We start from the raw sequence: 18,546 nt of genomic DNA, 5'->3' as shown, positions 1-18,546 counted from the left end.
GAACCAATTCCTTCAAAAACACAGAAACTACCAAAACTTACCCAAGATGAAATAGATTCTCTGAATAATCCTGTAACTATTAAAGAAATTGAATTGTACTTAGAAACTCTTTGGAGTAGGGGAAAAAAGGTCCAGGCCTAGATGATGTCACTGGTGAATTCTATGTTTAAAGAAAAAATAACACCAATTCTACACAGTCTATTTCAGAAAATAGACATAGAGGTAATCCATCCCATCTCATTTTATGGTACAATCATTATCCTGATTCCAATACCCGGCAAAGATAGTACAAACTTACATGTTATAATCCTCCACGAAATATTGGCAATCCAAGTCCAACCACATATAAATAGAACTGTGCACCTTGACTAAGTGGGATTCATTCTAGGCAAGCAAGGCTGCTTCAGTACTTGAAAATAAATCAATATAGTCTACCATGTTAATGTGCTGTAGAATAAAAATCATATAATCATATCAGTTAATGTAAAAAAAAAAGCATTCAGTAGAATCCTATACCCGATCATGAGAAAAATTCTCAGCAAAGTAGGAATAGAGTAGTAATATCTCAACTTGATATGAAGCATATATAAAAAGCAACAGCTGACCTTGTACTGTGAAAGACAATGCTTTCCTCCTAAGATTGGGAATAAGGCAAGGCTGTCCACGCTCATCCCTCCTGTTATATCCAATACAGTAGGCCAGAAAAGGAAGTAAAAGGTCTAGAGATTAGAAAGGAAAAATTAAAACTTTTCCTATTTGCAGATAATATATGTCTGTGTGTAGAATATTCCAAGATAGCTACAAAACATCTTTTTGAACTAGTAAGTGAATTTGACAAGGTTGTAGAATATGAAGTCTACACAGAAAAATTTATCACATTCTTGTATACTAGCAATGTACAGTTGGAAACAAAAAGTAAAAACATGGTATAATTTACAGTTGCTCTAGAATTAATGAGATGCCTACATATAAATTTGGCAAAATATCGACAGGATTTGTATGTGAAAACTATAAAACACTGATGTATAAAATCAAACAAGACCTAAATAAATGGAGAGACATACTGTGTTCATGGATTGGAAGACTCAACTTAGTAGATGTCAATTCTTAAATCTTCCTGTAGGTTTAATAAAATTCACATAAAAATTACAGCAGGATTTTTTTATAGCCACAGACAGTATGATTCTAAAATTTGTATTAAAAAATAAAGGGACCATAATACTTCATCAATTTTGAAGTTTTTTAATACTATTTTAAGTATATAACTTCAGTAATCAAAACTGGTATTGGTGGCAAGATAGACACAGAGAGTCCAGAACTTTATGCATATGGTTAGCCAGTTTTTGACAAAGGAGCAAAAGCAATTCAGTGGAGAATGGTTAGTTTTTCAACAAATGGTGTTGGAACACTTGGATAGGCAGAGGGAAAAAAGTGAACCTCGACCCAAACCTCACACCTTATACAAAAATTGAGTTAAAAATGGGTCATAGATCTAAAAGTAAAATAAAAAACTTTTAGAAGAAAACTTGAGTTAGAGTCAGGTGAAGATTTCTTAGATGTAAGGCTAAAGGTACAATCCAGAAAAGAAATTATCGATAAATTTGACCTCATTAAAATAAAAAACTTTTGACCTGCTAAAGATTCTGTTGAAGGATGGAAAGAGAAGCCATAGACTGAGAAGAAATTTTACAGGTTACCTATTCAACAAAGGACTTGCATACAGAAAATACTGAGAAGTCTCTAAACTCAATAGTAATGCCAAAAATCTAAATAAAGAATGGGCAAAGGGCTTGAGCAGACATTTCACTAAAGATTATATATGGATAGCAAATATGCACAAGTCAGCACAACCAGTTAGAAAATTATTAGGGAAATATAGTTAACGATTAAATATAGATAATATATAGATAGAGCAAATACATATAACTTTGGGGAAATGCAAGTTAAATCTGTGATAAGCCTCTACATAGCTATTAGAATGGCCAAAATACATAAGTGAAAAATACGTTTTTTAAAAAATGTAACCAATAAAGGGCCTCTCCTGTGGACCTCTGTGACAATGGGAGGTGCTTGAGTTGTAGAGTTTTCTAGAAGAGAGACAAATTCAGTTTGTAACCAGGAAGCAGTCTTATATAATCATTTATAGTAAATTGCCTTAAGAGTTATCAGTAGAGAGATCCAAAGCACTAAAGTTCTAGTAATCTGACTAAATATTTACCCCCATACCTTCTTTTCTATTTGTGATTTTGTTTTCTTTAAACTGGGCCTCCCAAATCATATAAGCTTTGGCCCCACAAAAACCTGACTGGCATTCTTAGACAAGAGAGAGGATAAGGACTAATGGAAAGGCACTGAATTCATTTGGTGGCAAAACACTTGCTTGGGAAGACTGCTGCTGTCTATAACATTCTTGAAAATATAAACCTCATACCAATATATATTATTTACATGCCAAGTTGTTTGAAAAGGGATGTGAAGTGATGTAAGTAATTGATTTGGTACAAATAAAAACCTACTTAAGTTCATAGAGTAGGTAGGTATATTAGTGTTTAACTCTGGGCTGTGGAGTCTGGAGTCAGACTTCCTGGGTTTGAATACTAGCTCCACCATTTACTAGTTTTCACTTAACCTTTCTCTGCCTCACATTTCTTATATGTAAAATGGGAATGATAATAGTGCCTGTCTTATAAGAGTTGTGAAAATTAGTTGGTACATGTAAAGCATTTAGAAAAGTAACTGGCATATAGTTAAGTCCTCGGTAGGTGATAGCTGTCTTTAGACTAGCTCTGAATTGTGACTATTTCAAGAAGCCACTGGACTCAAAATCTTACTTTCATTTGAAAATAAACTAAAATGTCTTTGCTAAAGCATGCCTTTTTGGTGTTGTTTTATTTTAGATGTAGTGAAAAGACCTCGTAAGAAGTACAAAAGAACTTTTAAATATTAAGCACTAAAAAAAGAGAAATTTGATGGAAAGCAAACATTTTTCTTGAATTCTCTTCCAAGCACTTCCCTCGATTTTCTTCCTTAAATATGTTCCGAATATTGTTTATCACTATGTAAACTTCAGAACAATTCATTTCATATTACTCAAAATCTTATTTTAGGCTATTGTATTTGGGGAACTTTCAAAAGCTGTTCCTATTAATCACCGTTTTCCTTTTTTCTTTATAGATCACCATTTGCTGCTGTCACAGACTATTCAGTTACAAGGAATAATGTCATACAGCTCTGCTTGGAATTAACAACAATCGTGCAACAGGTATTAGCTGGAAATTTTTCTTCAGTTAATTTATTAGCTATCTCATATTCTAACAATGAGAAGTACTTGTATTTACCAAGAGATTATAAAATACTGGTTTGGGATTTTTCTCATTCAAAGACAAATGGTTCAAAAGAAACCAAATACATAATTCATTGGAAAACTGTGCATATAGCCCAGTAAACAAGAGTTTTATTTATCAGCAGATGTAAAAGTGATCTGAACCTCCAGAGACAGCTTTATAATAAATAAGTAGGTTACTCTCACACTTTTAGTGGGGATGACTAAACTGTATGGCCTTTCACAAAATTAAATTAATACATTTGAATAACAATCTGAGACTTTTGCTCTAAGACACCATTAGTTCCTTATTAGTACGACTATAGTTTCATTTATATAGGTATACATACAAACAAATATACATAATAGCCTTTAATTATCACCTTAATCATTTAAATGATCTATTTACATGACCCAGTTTTTTTTACTTTGAATATTATTTAAGCCAGGGACTCCAAATCAAACGTGTTCAGTAGTGCAGCAGCTGATATAAATGTCCTGGCATAACATGGAGAAGTGGTAGAGGAGTGAATTGACTAGTACATATCCTGCAAAAATTTGTTTAAATCTAATAATAAAACACATCTGAGAGGTGTGAGGCTAGCGACCACCACTCTGTGTAAGCCTCATGTCAACCTATTGCTGCTACTGCTGGTACTTTCTCAGGGTGCCATTTTTTGTTAAACTATCCAGTGATGCAGAAATAGGGAAAGCAGAGGATAAAATGTGATGATGCAGAAGATTATTGGGGAAATTCATGATTTAATTTATCCTTCTACTCCCTGTCCTTTATGACGAGGGATAATTTTCTTATATTGCCTGTATTTTCTCAAATAAGAAAAATTTTTAATACAATCTTAAATGTTTCAGTATAGTTTCTGTTGTACCGTATAGATTTTATTAGCACCATTTCTGTGAAACTGCAGGTTTATAGAAAGGAGAGTAAGTTTATGACTTTTAATTGTGGAATACAGCAGACATTCATCAGGATTATATCACAGCAGTAAGAAAGTAACTCACTGCTGTTAGTCACAAACATGGATGAAGATGATAAACATTTTATCAGCCTTGAAATGCTGTTGTCTCACTACATGTCTTCATATTTGTTATCAGTAAATTTTATTTCTGAATGTCAAAGATTTCAACTGGATATTAGGGAGAAGAGTGGCATTTTAGGGCAAAGGTCAGCAAACGTTTTCTGTGAAAGGCCAAATTTTAAGTATGTAAGGTTTTGTAGGCTTTAATGATATAGGCTATATGATGTTTGATCCAAGTATTCAACTGCAAAAGCAGCCGCAGACAATGTGTAAGTGAAATCAATGGACATGGTGATGTGCCAATAAAACTTGTTTTACAAAAACAAGCAGCAGGTTGAATTTAGCCCTGGGCCACAGTTTGCTGACTCATGTTCTAGGGCTATGCTAGTCCAGTGTGGTTCGTGGGCCAGTAGCATTATCATCACACAGAAACTTGTTAGAAATTCAGATTCTTGGCACACACTCCAAATGTACTGTGGGGAGTGCCCAGGAATCTGCATGCTTACTAGTTTTCCAGGTGATTCTGATTCTCATACACTGTTCTAGGGCATAGGAATGAAAGAACAGTAATATAATCTATGGGTAAGTTTTCTTGTAGATCTGTATTGTCAGTGACATTTCTTCAAAAATATGTTTCTAAAGCTGTTTTTTTTAAAGCCATTAAACTTGACCAGAGATTTGAGATGTGGATAATAGACTATTAGTTTCTTCCCTTTTACCATGAGAGAAAGAAGTTTTCTCTGCTTTAAGGGTACCTACTACACAGTATTTGTATGATAATCATTCATGGTACGTTGGATATGTGTTCAGTAGCAATCTATATGCCAACAGTCATAATAATACAATAACTATTATTATCCGCTACATGACAAGATCTGTGATAACTATTTTATGTATTACTTAAGGTTTTCATTTATACGTGAGACCCAAAATAATTGAAATACTGTGGAATTAAATGGGAGAATTGAGTTTATTTTTCAACTTTTTAAACATGAGAAACTCATACGTATTATCCATTCTATGAGAATACAATCCATCTGATGTCACCTTCTAAAATAATGTCATTTCCATGCATAATTATGACAGAAAGTGGATGTTTTTAATTTCTTGTGTCTCCTTTAAACATCTGGATCTGGATGGCCAGTTTAAGGTTAACTTTTGAGTAATTGGCCCACTCTTTGTTGCCTGGTAAACAAAGACTGCAATTCTAAATGGCAACTCTGATAAGTTTTCTTGAAAATCTTGAAGGAGAATCAGGTGTATTTATTTTCACTGAATTCATTCATACTTAATGTTTTCCCATATCAAAAGTAGATAAACAAAGTGATCTTTTAAAAAAATTACCTTTCTTTTAACTTTTACTGTAGAGTGAAGTCAAAAGTGGAAAGTTTTCTATGTTTAGAACTCACAGGTTCCAGAGCATACCTCTGTCACGCTAACCTTCAAATGTTACATTACGAATGGCTGAAATGATTTTCAGTGACTTAAAATTTCCTGTAGAGGCATGTGCAGGGGTGGAAGTGCAGTTTGTGTAAGATAGGACTAACCCACCCATTCTGCTATTTTAAGAACCTACCATCTAAGTAACAAGTGATGCAGTTTTTGTTTCCAGAACGTATGAACACCTGCTATAGACCTCTACTTCATAGAAGACATATGCCATTCTGATATTGCCCTCAGAGGCTTGTTCATGCTCATAACAGGACCTTTTAACAGCTGCACTGTTTGGCTCAACATTCTCTTTAGGAATCTTACGTCAAGGCATAATGGGTTTAAGTTTTGCTATTTACAGATCAGGAAACATTAGGTAGAAGAGAGAGAGAGATACTTTTACAGATTGAACTTTAAGTACATTCTGTCTTGACCAAGTAATTGAAATACTCCAAGTATACAGAGGACGTAGAAGGACTTTCTGTACCCTTGACCACTGTACACTCTGTTTTGAAGAGGATGCCTTGCCCTTCTTGGGAAGAGGATGCCTTGCCCTTCTTCTTGCCCTTCTTTTGAAGAGAATGTCTTGCCCTTCTTGGGTAGCAGAAACATTACCCATTTCTATTTTTTTTTAAAGTTCAGTAGCTCATGACATTTCTCACAGTTCCTTCTACCTCACTCTCATTTTCCCATCACATGTCCTGTTCCATGTGTCACCTTTAAGATGCTTCCAAACAGAAACTTCTCTGTATATGGGTGTTCTTGGTTCTTGCCTTGCCTACCCCCTCCCAACATGTTACCTGACTTGATATCTTAATTCACTTACTTTAACGAGGTCTTTTATGTGGTACCTTAAAGGAAATATTAGTTGTAAATTTCTCTCAATAAAATACATCTTCAGGGCTTCCCTGGTGGCGCAGTGGTTGAGAGTCCGCCTGCCGATGCAGGGGACACGGGTTCGTGTCCCGGTCGGGAAGATCCCACATGCCGCGGAGCGGCTACGCCCATGAGCCATGGCCGCTGAGCCTGCGCGTCTGGAGCCTGTGCTCCGCAACGGGAGAGGCCACAACAGTGAGAGGCCCGCGTACCACCAAAAAAATAAATAAAATAAAATACATCTTCATGACATTCTGATTTAATCTACTTATAAGTATAGAATGGATCACTTTCAGACTAGTCATCCCAAAGCCCAGCTCCAATTCTGTCGCTTTCAGCGATTTTCCCCTAATTTCCAAATTGATTACAAATTCCTCTTTGGAATTCAAAGGACTCCAAGTAAGGTTCTAACATAATTTCAATTTTATCTTCTAGTACTCCTTTGTATCTTAATTGTACTCCAGTTCATGTAGATGAGTTATTGTTGGTAAAATAGATCTTGCAGTTTCATCTTTTTATGTTGTGAGGCCTCCTCAGAACATGTCCCATATATCTTTTTATCACTGCCTGTCAAAATTATGTCCCATCCTTTAAGGCCTCTAGGAAATGCCACCCCACTCATGAAACTTTTACTATTTCTCATAATTGTTTGTATACCCACTACTTTGACCATTTATATTTAATCAACCATGGTTGATGTAGTTGCGATTAAATTAAATATACCACCTTGCTCTTTGTCTTCTATGTCTCCAATCTGGTCTTTGTTCCTTTTTCTGTATTAATTATTTTTTATGATTACAGTTTGTCCCCTTTGTTGACTTATCAGCTACAATTGCTTGTTGTATGAGCAAAGGTAGAAATCCCTTAAACTTACTTTACATGCATTTTACATCTTGTCAGTTATATTCTGCTGTGAATCATAATTATCTGACTTCCATTAGACTGTTATCTTCTTGAAAACAGGAACAATGTTGTGCTCATTACTTACTTGTTAAAATAAATTGACCTGAGCCCCAGTTATCCCATGTAGTTAGCACATACTCATTTATACTCTTCCAGAAAAATCTAGAATTAAATGCTTAAATCATTACTTATTTTTATTTCAACTCCAGTGTAAAAGCTGCAGTTCTGTCTCTGCTACTCATATGAAGAACCCCAGAGATATCCAGAGACACCCATCACTTTACATCTCAGTTTATTCATTAATTAAAATAAAAATATTGATCCTGATAACCATTTTCCAGTGCTAGAATGAAAGTGAACGAAACTTCTGAAACACTATGCTGTTATATAACACTAACAAAATATATTTTTTTAGAGGAAACTTAATTGTAGGCATGATATGAATATTTGTAAATCATCTCTTAAATAATCTATTATTTTTCTACTGTTGTGTGATGTCATATCTTTGATACCAAGTCTTTCTGGGCTCTGTGGTCTGTTGCTCCCTATCTTGGCAATAGGAATGAGGATGGTAATTAAAATGATGAAATAAAACAGTTAAGTGTTTGCTTCTTGATGATGAAACTACAGGTGATTTTAGTTTATTTAGACTATGTTTCTGTATTTTTCAGATTTTCTAAAATGAATTTGAGTTATCAGAAAAACAAAATGAATGCTATGTACATTGAAGAAATACTACTTTCAGTTTGATGAAAGAGCACAGCATAGATGAATACTTATTATATTTTAAAATAAATTACGTAGTTTACAAACAGTCAGTGTCCATCTAATGGTCTCATTCAGCCATTAAATACACACTAATCATCTCATTCACTTGGAATTGTATGCAGTATCTAAAGACAGAATTAAACTTAAGCTGCCAGTAAAAGAGGCCAACTTGAATAAGCAAAGTGTAGATTTAAAAAAAAATATCTAGGGCATGCATTTATTACCAGGCTTTCAAGAAATCTCATCTGAACAGTTATGATGATAGTTATACTTTGAAATATGCTGTACTTCAAATTATTTTCACTCAACTTTAATTATTTTTATTCCCTTTGAGCAAGATGAGATGATCAATATCTAAAAATAAACTGTCACAAATAGCTTTTCTTTTCCCTTCTTAACACAAAGGAGTGGTACTATGAAGTAAGTGGAAAGTGCTTCTTGATATTGGCTACTTATATTTAAAGTAATGCAAACATTAGAGGAGAAAGAGAAATTTCTTTTAACAAGCTCTGTTTGGAAGAATTTATTTAATCTTACTGTATCTGTTTTTCTTATTTTCAGATGTGATGGGTTTAGACAGTTATAGTTGAAGTCTTTTAAAGAGATTCTTCCCCCCAACACCTCTTCCCCACATAAGATATAATAACACATTTGAGAAAAAAGGGAAACTGGTTTTAAAATCTTAAATGGGAAGAATTCTCACAAAGAACTGAAGCTTCAGATATTTAGAGCACTGTCAGCACCTGAAACAGAAAAATGAGACAGGTACCCACGCACTTCTTGTCAGCATTGAAATAATTGCCATGATGCCTACCCTAATGAGTATCAGCTTAACCTAAAATTATTCTACTGCACCATTTAAAATTTTTTCTAGTTCAAACACAAAAAATGATTAATTAGATTGTCACTAGTTAAGAAATGGGTGCAAAAGTATCGGTTTGCCAGGTGAAACTTTGGTGGAACTTAGAATACTTGGGGCAAGGGACGGAGGGTGGGGACAATGAGTATTGGGAGATTTGAGGCTTAGCCCTGTTGTTTCATGAGCATTTCACCTTGGACAAACCATCTATAAACAGAAATAATTCTATCTATTATTGTGAGAATCAAATTAGATGTATTAAAAATGGTTCACAAATGTGAAGTGAAAAACAAAAGTAAAGTATTATTAATTATAAAATGGATGAGAAAAAGACTTGATACAAAGAACTAGAATAACAAGTTTGTTTTAAATAATAAATATACAGATTTTTTTCTCCATTTGGTGTTAGTTTTCTTCAGCTACATATACAGTGAAGGAGATACTGAGAGAAAAATTTCAACATGTGAAACATTCTAAATCAGATTTTGAACTGTTAAATGCAGAGTGAAAACTTCCTTTTTTGTTTATTTAAAAAAAATTTTAATTTAATTTGTAAGTAAACTTTTTATTTTGAGATAGTTGTAGATTCACATGCAATTGTAAAATGAAGACTTCGTTTTAAAATTCAAGTTCTGCTGATATACTCTTACCTGAAATGGTCCCTTCTAAATTATATATTATAAAATGTTCTTGTGTTTTCTCATGGGCTTGCTTGTTTTTCATCCTTTTAAGACTCATTTTTCCATGTCCTTGAGTATCACTGATTTTCTGGATAGTGTTTGAAACATACTTCTTTCCCTTACCATTCCCAGCTTGAAGTTAGAAAAAAAAAAAAAGGTCAATAGTCTTTCACCTAAGATGGTTGTAAATAATTTTTGAGAAGAAAAAATACAAAGAAAAGAGAAATTTTAGAAACCTCTCTAAAAACATCAATCTATTTTAAATATGTGCTTTTTTACCTACTGCATGGTCAACAGTTTCCTTTCCCATCCTCTAAAATTTGAAGAAATAGCATGTACTGTTCAAAACATCTTAACTGAGAGAATCTTCACTGAGAACTGGAAGTTTTTTTAGATGTTGAAAGGGAGCTTTTATGGTCCTAGCTTGTATTCGTTCCGTTGATGTTGTATGCCATCTGTGTAAAGGTTTGTATGTAGCACACTCTATACTCCTCTAATTTCTATATTTTTTATATTATAAAAGCAGTGTAATATGCTTTATAGAAAAATTTAGAGTAATGAAAAGAAAAAAAACATTGCTTGTAATCTTTCCACCCAAAGAAAATGCCTGTTATCATTTTGCTTGTTTTACTTGCCATTTTGTCTGTTTTCATCCATATACACATATATATTTTCAAAATGGTCTTTTTCATTTAGTATTGTGCCATAATTTTTTAATTTTACTGCATAATTATTAGGTCTTTTGTCCTTTAAAAAAGTTTATAAAATAATAATACTCATTAATTTAAAAAATACAGAAAACCATAAAGAAGACTAGTTACTGTCATCCCAACTTAAGCACCAGAAACAACTGTGCCACTGCTTTGGTCTTTCCTCTAATAAATATCTTTACTTAAGTTGTTATTCTGATTTTATGACAGTTCATTTGTTTGATTTTTTTTTCCATATTTACCTGTCTGATGTATTTTGTTCCTTTCTAACTCTTTGTTCAAGAAAATGGAAAAAATAGTCTTCAAAGGTCAATAGTGGAAATGGTTCTTTTTGATGGACATCTTCCTCTAAATTATGTGTGTGTGTGCTTTCTACTCATTTTTGTTACCTTTACACCATTTTAAATACATATCAGTAAAAGTAAACTATTTATGAGTTATTCTTTAAATATACATTTTTAAATAAAAATGTAAGTGAACATATTGAGTATATAACCCTTTTAAAAAAATATTCCTGCTTGAATTTGATCTAACCTGTTTTATCTTAATTGGGTTGTTATTTACTCAAGGTAAATACCCAAGAGAAAATAAGAGCTTTTTTAGGACTTGATTGAACTGGTATTTGTGGTTTAAATTGTTAGGGCATGTATTTATAAATAGCAAAAAATTAAAATAAAAGATTACACAATTTTGTAAAAATAGCCTTAGAAATGATTTTTTTGTGTTTTATTAAGGATTTAAGCAAGAAAATTTGGCCTATGAGTTTATTGACAGTACTATCATATTTTACTTTATTATGTTTTATCTATATGAATATTATGTCCTTTACCTTCCTAGTTGACACTTTATATTATTTACTCTTACCTTTTATGGCAAAATAGGTTAGTGAGCTTTGATATAAAGTAGATCTGAATTCATTATGGCTCTGCTCTTTACAAACTGTATGAACTTGGACAGATTACTTCATATCTCTGATAACTGTGTCTTTATTTGTAAAGTGGATCACCAACCACCTTGTTGGATTATTGTAGGTGAATTTATGTGAATATTGGAAATTGATCTAGTTCATGATCTGGCATTTTAGTGGGTGCTTAATAAATGGCAATTTTAGTTACCTTGTATAGCAAAAGGTCTTTGGAAACTCTCTCAGTTAGTTTGTTGTTTCACGCAAAATTTAAAGGAGTGATTCTCTGCTTACTTTTGGTACTGAGGGGCAATGAAGAAAGACCTGTTTCTACAGTGAGTGATTTTTTATAAAGAATTTTGGTTTAATTTCGGATGATTTTAGAATTTAAGGCAAATTGGTAACTATATATGTTTCATATTCTGGATGATATTTTGAAATGTCCATGTTCAAATGGAATACAGAAATTAATTTTGGTTACTTGTGAATTTGCCATCCCTATCAACATATTCAAGCAACCTAGAGTTGAAAATGGAAAACTCAAAACTTGTAAAGGTAAAAGGCTAGTGTATAATTAATAGTCAGTCTTACAGAATGTGTGTTGTAATAGGGATATTAAGATTCAAGTAGTAGTGAAGTACATGTAAAGTTCTAAAATGGGGATATAAATTATACTGGGGTAGGCAGGCTATATTCTGTGGTTCATGTAGTAAGTATTAAACCATATGAAAGCTCAGCCAGGATAGTCTATCATTCATCTCAAACACAGCTTTAAATATTATTTTTGCTGTATTTTCAGGGTTAGTGTTTAAGCCTTCCTGAATCAGACATTCTAGGTGACCTGAAAAATGGACTTGGGCTCTTGGGATTTGAAACTGGTACATTTCAGACCAAAAACGAGGACAAACTTTATATGTAATTTTTAAACAGTATGAATTACATTACTTAGCATACCTGTTGAAGGCAATATGAAAGATACTGTTTTTTTTATTTTATATTTAAGCAATATATTTTAGTTCAATACTCAGTCCTTTAAGTTTTCTTCAGTTGTTTCGGTTGATGATGAATAAGCAAAGCCATTATCTTTTTAAACTTTTCTTTATAATCCTAACGTAATGAATCAGGAGTTAGATATAGAACTATTAGGCACAGTACCCAGATAGCTTGAGGACGATTTTTCTGAAGACAAATATAAAACTAAAAACATATAGAGGGCTTCCCTGGTGGCGCAGTGGTTGGGAGTCCGCCTGCCGAGGCGGGGGACACGGGTTCGTGCCCCAGTCCGGGAGGATCCCACATGCCGCAGAGCGGCTGGACCCCTGGGCCATAGCCACTGAGCCTGCGCGTCTGGAGCCTGTGCTCCGCAACGGGAGAGGCCACAACAGTGAGAGGCCCGCGTACCGCAAAAAAACAAACAAACAAAAAAACATATAGAATTTGCAAAGCTGAGATTATGCTGTGTATATATGTCTGTATCCCTTTGAAGGCCTAGAATATAGCATTATAATCTGAATAGATATAAATACACAAACAGAGAGAAAGAGAAATCCTCATTCTTGATGTTAAAAAAAAACATGATTATTGGTAGCTGCAAATTTTCTGAAGGCTCAGACTGAAAGGTAAAGAAGAGTGATGAAATTATTACATAATAATAAGACTTTAGGAAAGCATCTTTCTGACACTTTTTTTGTGAAAAATAACTTTAAAACTTACTATGTATTATATGAAAATGAAATAGGCTGTTTTTATAGGTTTATTCTTTTACAAACCTAGACTATATTGCATGTTATCTGAGCATCTTACCAAAACACTTTTAAAGATGTAGATAGTATCACCATTAATAATAACAGAAGAACTAGATGTGTGGTGTAGTATACTAATTAAATTCTTTTAGATAGCAAATGACAGGATACTGTTTCTCAGACATCTGTTTTGTCACTATTACATTTCTAAATTTATGTAATATTATATATATATACACAAAAAGAATGCATGTCATATATATGTTTTGAAGCATAAGAATAATCAGATACTCATAAATTGGCCATTTAATTTACTAACTAGAACATTACCAACATTGTCTTAGTTATAACTGTGCTCCTCCCCATCTCATTACCCTGCCTCTTCTCAGGGTGTTTTTTTTTTTTTTTTCATAAAATAGTTGCATACATTTTCTAAACATCTCATTTAGTTATGCTTGTCTTTGTGCTTTATAAAAATAGTATCACTCTGCATATTACTTTTTTCACTTGATGTATTTCTGAACTCATTCATGTTTTGTTTAGTCACTGTAGTTCATTCACTTTCACTTCATATAATACTTAATTGTGTGTATATACTCCAATGTGTATCCATTCTCCTGACCATGAATATTTGGATATATACTTATATTTAGTTATGTATGTAGGAGAGTAATTGCTGGCTTATACAGTATACACATGCTCGTCTTTACAAATGTACCACATCCTGTTCCCAAAGTTTTTATTGCTTATTTATGTAATGTACTTTCATTGTCTTCCCACCTTCTGAATTACTATATTTTGTCTTATTATGCAGTTCACCTTTTGAGAGGCTTTTAAAATTTTCTCACAAAGACTCCAAGAAGATAGAACTTTTACCATTATTGCTATATTATATATAAGGAAACAGATGTAGAAAGATGGGTTAGGTGATTCTTAACCCTTGTAGGTGGTCAGTTTTTCAGAAGAGAATCCCTGATATGCTCCCATTTGTAATGTATTGCGATGATTCTTTTTAAAGAATCAAGCCAAAAGTAATACTAATCCATTTAAGAAAAGATTTGCAGTGGTGAATGCAAGTTGTCTGCCTTTTGCACCTCTGTGTCTCCAGTGCCTGGCAAATAAATGTCTGTTGAAAGAATGAAAGGATTAATTTTCCCCGTAAAATTTCACGTAAAAAGGGGTTACAGGATTTTAAATGTAGCTGCTGTAACTGATTCTGATGCTGATGAAAACCTGAGAGAGAACTAAACAGAGTTGATAAAATCCAGGTATATCATGATTATTACAGATACAAAATTAGTCCTTAACATTTTAAGGCTGCTTCTTCCTATTTCTTCTCATTTTAATGCTTGTAACTCCAGGGAGATGAATTGGGAGAGACAGTGGTGATGGCACCAGTCTCCTTGTGAAACTGGTAATGAGCTAGTGAATTGGGGAGGGGAGGGGAAAGGAATTATTGTGGAGAGGATCAGAAGCTTGGAGGGGAGGGCTGGTTTTGGAGCTAAAAAAGGTTCCTAGTACTGTCCAGTCTGCTTCCCACCCTCCCCAACCAAATAAATCCATGTGTGCATTTCTGAGTAGCATTTAGAATGCTTTTGTAGCTTAAAAATTCCAATTTTGATCTGATAGCAAATTTAGAAACCTGAGCCCTAAAGGAATATAGAACATGATGTTACTGGACTATGCAGTGCCATAGCAGGAGTTATCAAAGTACCTAAAGGGAAAAATCAAAAGGTTTGATTAGGTAACTTTATTGGTTCTGGTTCTGCAAATATTTTCTTGTGTATCTTGCTCTTATTTAAGTGCTATCTGCAAAGTTTTTAATGCCTTTTGAAATGTCTACCCTAGCACTATTCAGCAGTTATTAATACCATAACTATTAATTTCCTTTTCAGTGTCTCACTGTTTTCCACAGCCCTCCTCACACCACTAAATATCTCACTAGGCCTCCTGTTTCCTCCCATTTAAACTGTCTGCACAAATGTTCTCCTGCCCTGTCTCCCCACAAAGATTCTGAACTGCCTTTTAAAATTGAAATGTATTTGGCCCTTGGCTCTTCTGTTCATCTTTTTAACCCCTCCCTCAAACCACATCATCTGTATAAATCCTATTCCTTATGACATTTAAAAAGTATTAGCAAGAAAAAAAGGGCTATATAAAGTGTAATAGGCAGGCGATAGTATCATTACTATTTTGAGGTTGGCAAAATGCTTTTACAACATGTTATCAGATTTGTTCCTCACAATAATCAGGTGAAGTAGGTAGACCAGATGTCATCCCAATTTTGTAAATGAGTAAATGGAATTTTAGAGAGGGACCGTGACATAGTCAGTTAGTGACATGGCCAGGACTCAGATCCAGGTGCTTTGACATGGTTTTCATACTTCTTGCTCATTGTTTCTCAAGTTTGGCCTCATCTTAGAATCAAGTAAAGAACTCTTTATTTAAAAACACTGATATCTGGGTCCCATCCAAGACCTATTAAATTAGACTCTCTGTGGTGGGGTTGTAATCAGTATTTTTTAAATGATGCCTCAGTTGATTCTAATGTGGAGCCAAAGTTGATAACAACCGTGATATAGTCACACTTTACTGGTTTAGTATGAGATGAACGTGAGGTGGGAAGAAAATGTATGTGATCAAGAACAGTGTTTACCAATGGTTGGTCCATGGACCATGATTCACCCAGGGAGGCTTGCTAAACATGCATATTCCCTGGACTTCATCACAGCACAGTATGAATGACTGAGAACTATGGATCAGGAGGTTCAACTATTGGTAGGTGATATCAACCCAGAGCCCACACTTTTATAAAAGAGACTAGTTAAAGTTTTGAATTTACAACTGTAGTTATCAACTCATAGTCTATCTGTGCCGTACATGCATATCCAAAGGGATTAGACTTGTCCTTTGAAACATCAAATATAAGTTATTAACAAAAATGGTCATTGTGCATTTGTAATAAGGGGGGAACCAGTGCTAGAAACTAATGTGGTGTCAACAGACAGAGGCAGGAACTAGAGTTACTAAAACAAGAAGGAATAATAATAACATTTTTAGCATTTATTATGAATTATATTATGACTTACATGGATTATATCATTGAATCATTACACGAAATCTATGACATAGATTTTCATACTTACATAAGATGAATGCAGCAAATCAAAGAAAATATAGAGCTACTAGTTATAGGCACTGATTTTCTGAGGCATTTTGCCCTGCTGCTGAAGTAGTTTTTAATAACCCAGGCCTCTTGGGTTGGGTCAGAATAACCACCAACATCAGATAGGTAATTCAGATGAAATTAGGCCCTAACACAAGTGAAATAATGGATTGAAATTGTAATTGATAGTGGCAGGTTGAAGAACTGGTCAGAATTAAGTAATTATGCAAGTGAGCATGAATCAAACTTAAAAAAATGAGGCAAAAATTCTCTAAAATACAAGATGGGAAAAGACTAGATTTGCATGAAGGTAGCAGAATGTAGTCTGAGGTTAATTGTGAATTACATTGTGTGAGGAGTGATATAGCACCTCATATTTCCTGAAATGAAGAGGTATGGTATGTAAAATTCATAGAGTAGTTACTGCATTAAACTCTGCGTTGGTTAGGTCTTCATTTGCTTGAGTGTTCTGTATTTCCCTCTTTTATGGAGGATTGTATCAGTCAAAGTAAGCTAGATTATGCTGTACTAACAACCAGAAAATGTTAGTGGCTTTTAATAATACTCATGTCCAGTGGTCATGTTCCATGTCCATCCTGGGTTGCTATAGCTGTTCTCCACATCCTCTTCACTTCAAAGCTCAGAGTAGCCTCTTCTTGAACACTGCTGGCAGAGGGAAAAGAGAGCATGGTGAACTATGTACTGGTTCTTAAAGTTTCTGCGTGGAAATAAGACATAGCACTTCGGCTCACATTTTGTTGAACAAAGTAAGTCATAGATCCATGGCCAACATCAGTGGCTCCGGGAAGTTTACTTTTCCCTTAAAAAAAGAAAGTATATATTTAGAAATCATAATACAAATCTGCTACAGTAATGAATCTCTAAAACATTCCAATATAGCATTATACCAGAATTTTAAGGACAACAATGTTTATTTGAATATAAGGAAAGAGACAATAAAATTAGGTGCCGAAATTTTAAATATCAAGAAAACAGCTTGGTAAAGGTTGAATTTGAAGAATTTCTTATTTTCCCTCAATGGTGTGTTTGTATGCATGTGTGTGTCTCTTGGTATTTTAAGTATAATCTACTGGAATATGGGGTGGTAGGTTTGGTGGGAGGGGGAGACTTCTCGAATTTTTTCAAAGCATAAAATTCTGCCTTATAATCATTCAGTGTTATGACTAGGAAACACTAAATGGATACTGATTTTGTGTAATATCTATTGTGAAGGTGTACCACGTTAAGCCTAGATTTGAGCTAATAGTATTACTCGGACAGTTTAGTATTGTCTAGGATTTAAATATCATCATCAGTGATCTATAAATATTTATTGAGTGCCCAGGTAAGTGGCACTTTTTCATATGTTGGACACAGTTACTGAAAAGAAATGGTTTCATTTTGTCCAAGAAAGTGCATTCTAAGTAGATAAAAAGGACAAAGATACATGAGCTTAAGGAATTTTGTAAACTAATACTTAGAATTTGTTTCACATATACTATAACTTCCATTTATTTTCTGGCAGCCAAGTGTATGATGTTGAATTGAAGAATTAATGTTTAATTTATATGTTTATTTGTAATGGGGTGTGGTATTTATCTTTGCTAGAACTCTTTAGTTGAATTTGTCACAAGGGAAAAATTGTCTCCCAATTTTAGACCCTATAGATTTTCTTTTCATTGTGATATGTTAGATGGTCATTACAGTAAGTAACTTGAACATGTGGAAGCTAGAGAGACTTACAAAGAAATTTTAGCTTCATTGAATGAATATAAAATTCTTGATATCTTTTGCATAATATGAATCTTCATGCTGAGAAAGGCCCAATTATTTTTGTTGAAAATATCTGCTGAGATCATGCAGATTAAAGTTTAAAACCAAACTCATGTTTAAAGTTATTTTAAAACTGTGAAACTCTATTTTTGTACAAAATAGTATGAAGAGACTAAGTGTACTGTACTAGTTTGTATAGCAGTTAGTTTTGTTTTAAAAATATGGCTTTAAAAGTTTCATTTTTTTACACGTAACCTATAAAACCAGTGTTAAATATTTACTGTGGAATATGAAAATAGAGAATTAATGGAAGAAAATAATCATAACTGATAAATTAACATTTTATTTATAGAGTGTCAGAGCACCTTGAGAAAT

The 18,546-nt window shown here is 33.6% G+C and overlaps 1 protein-coding gene across 6 annotated transcripts in view; it reads left to right on the top strand.

Annotated features, from left to right (window-relative positions):
- Window positions 1-18,546, top strand: part of CNKSR2 (connector enhancer of kinase suppressor of Ras 2) — a 257,886-nt gene that overhangs the window by 70,949 nt on the left and 168,391 nt on the right. For all 6 annotated transcript variants that reach the window (XM_030843703.2, XM_070044647.1, XM_030843702.2 and 3 more), the window contains exon 4: window positions 3,175-3,262. In XM_030843703.2, coding sequence (XP_030699563.1) covers window positions 3,175-3,262 — 88 coding nt within the window. The remainder of the gene's footprint in view (window positions 1-3,174; window positions 3,263-18,546) is intronic.

This window comes from Globicephala melas, chromosome X (genome assembly GCF_963455315.2).
Source record: "Globicephala melas chromosome X, mGloMel1.2, whole genome shotgun sequence".
NCBI classification, from domain to species: Eukaryota; Metazoa; Chordata; class Mammalia; order Artiodactyla; family Delphinidae; genus Globicephala; species Globicephala melas.
This window is presented reverse-complemented; position numbering and strand designations above follow the sequence as displayed.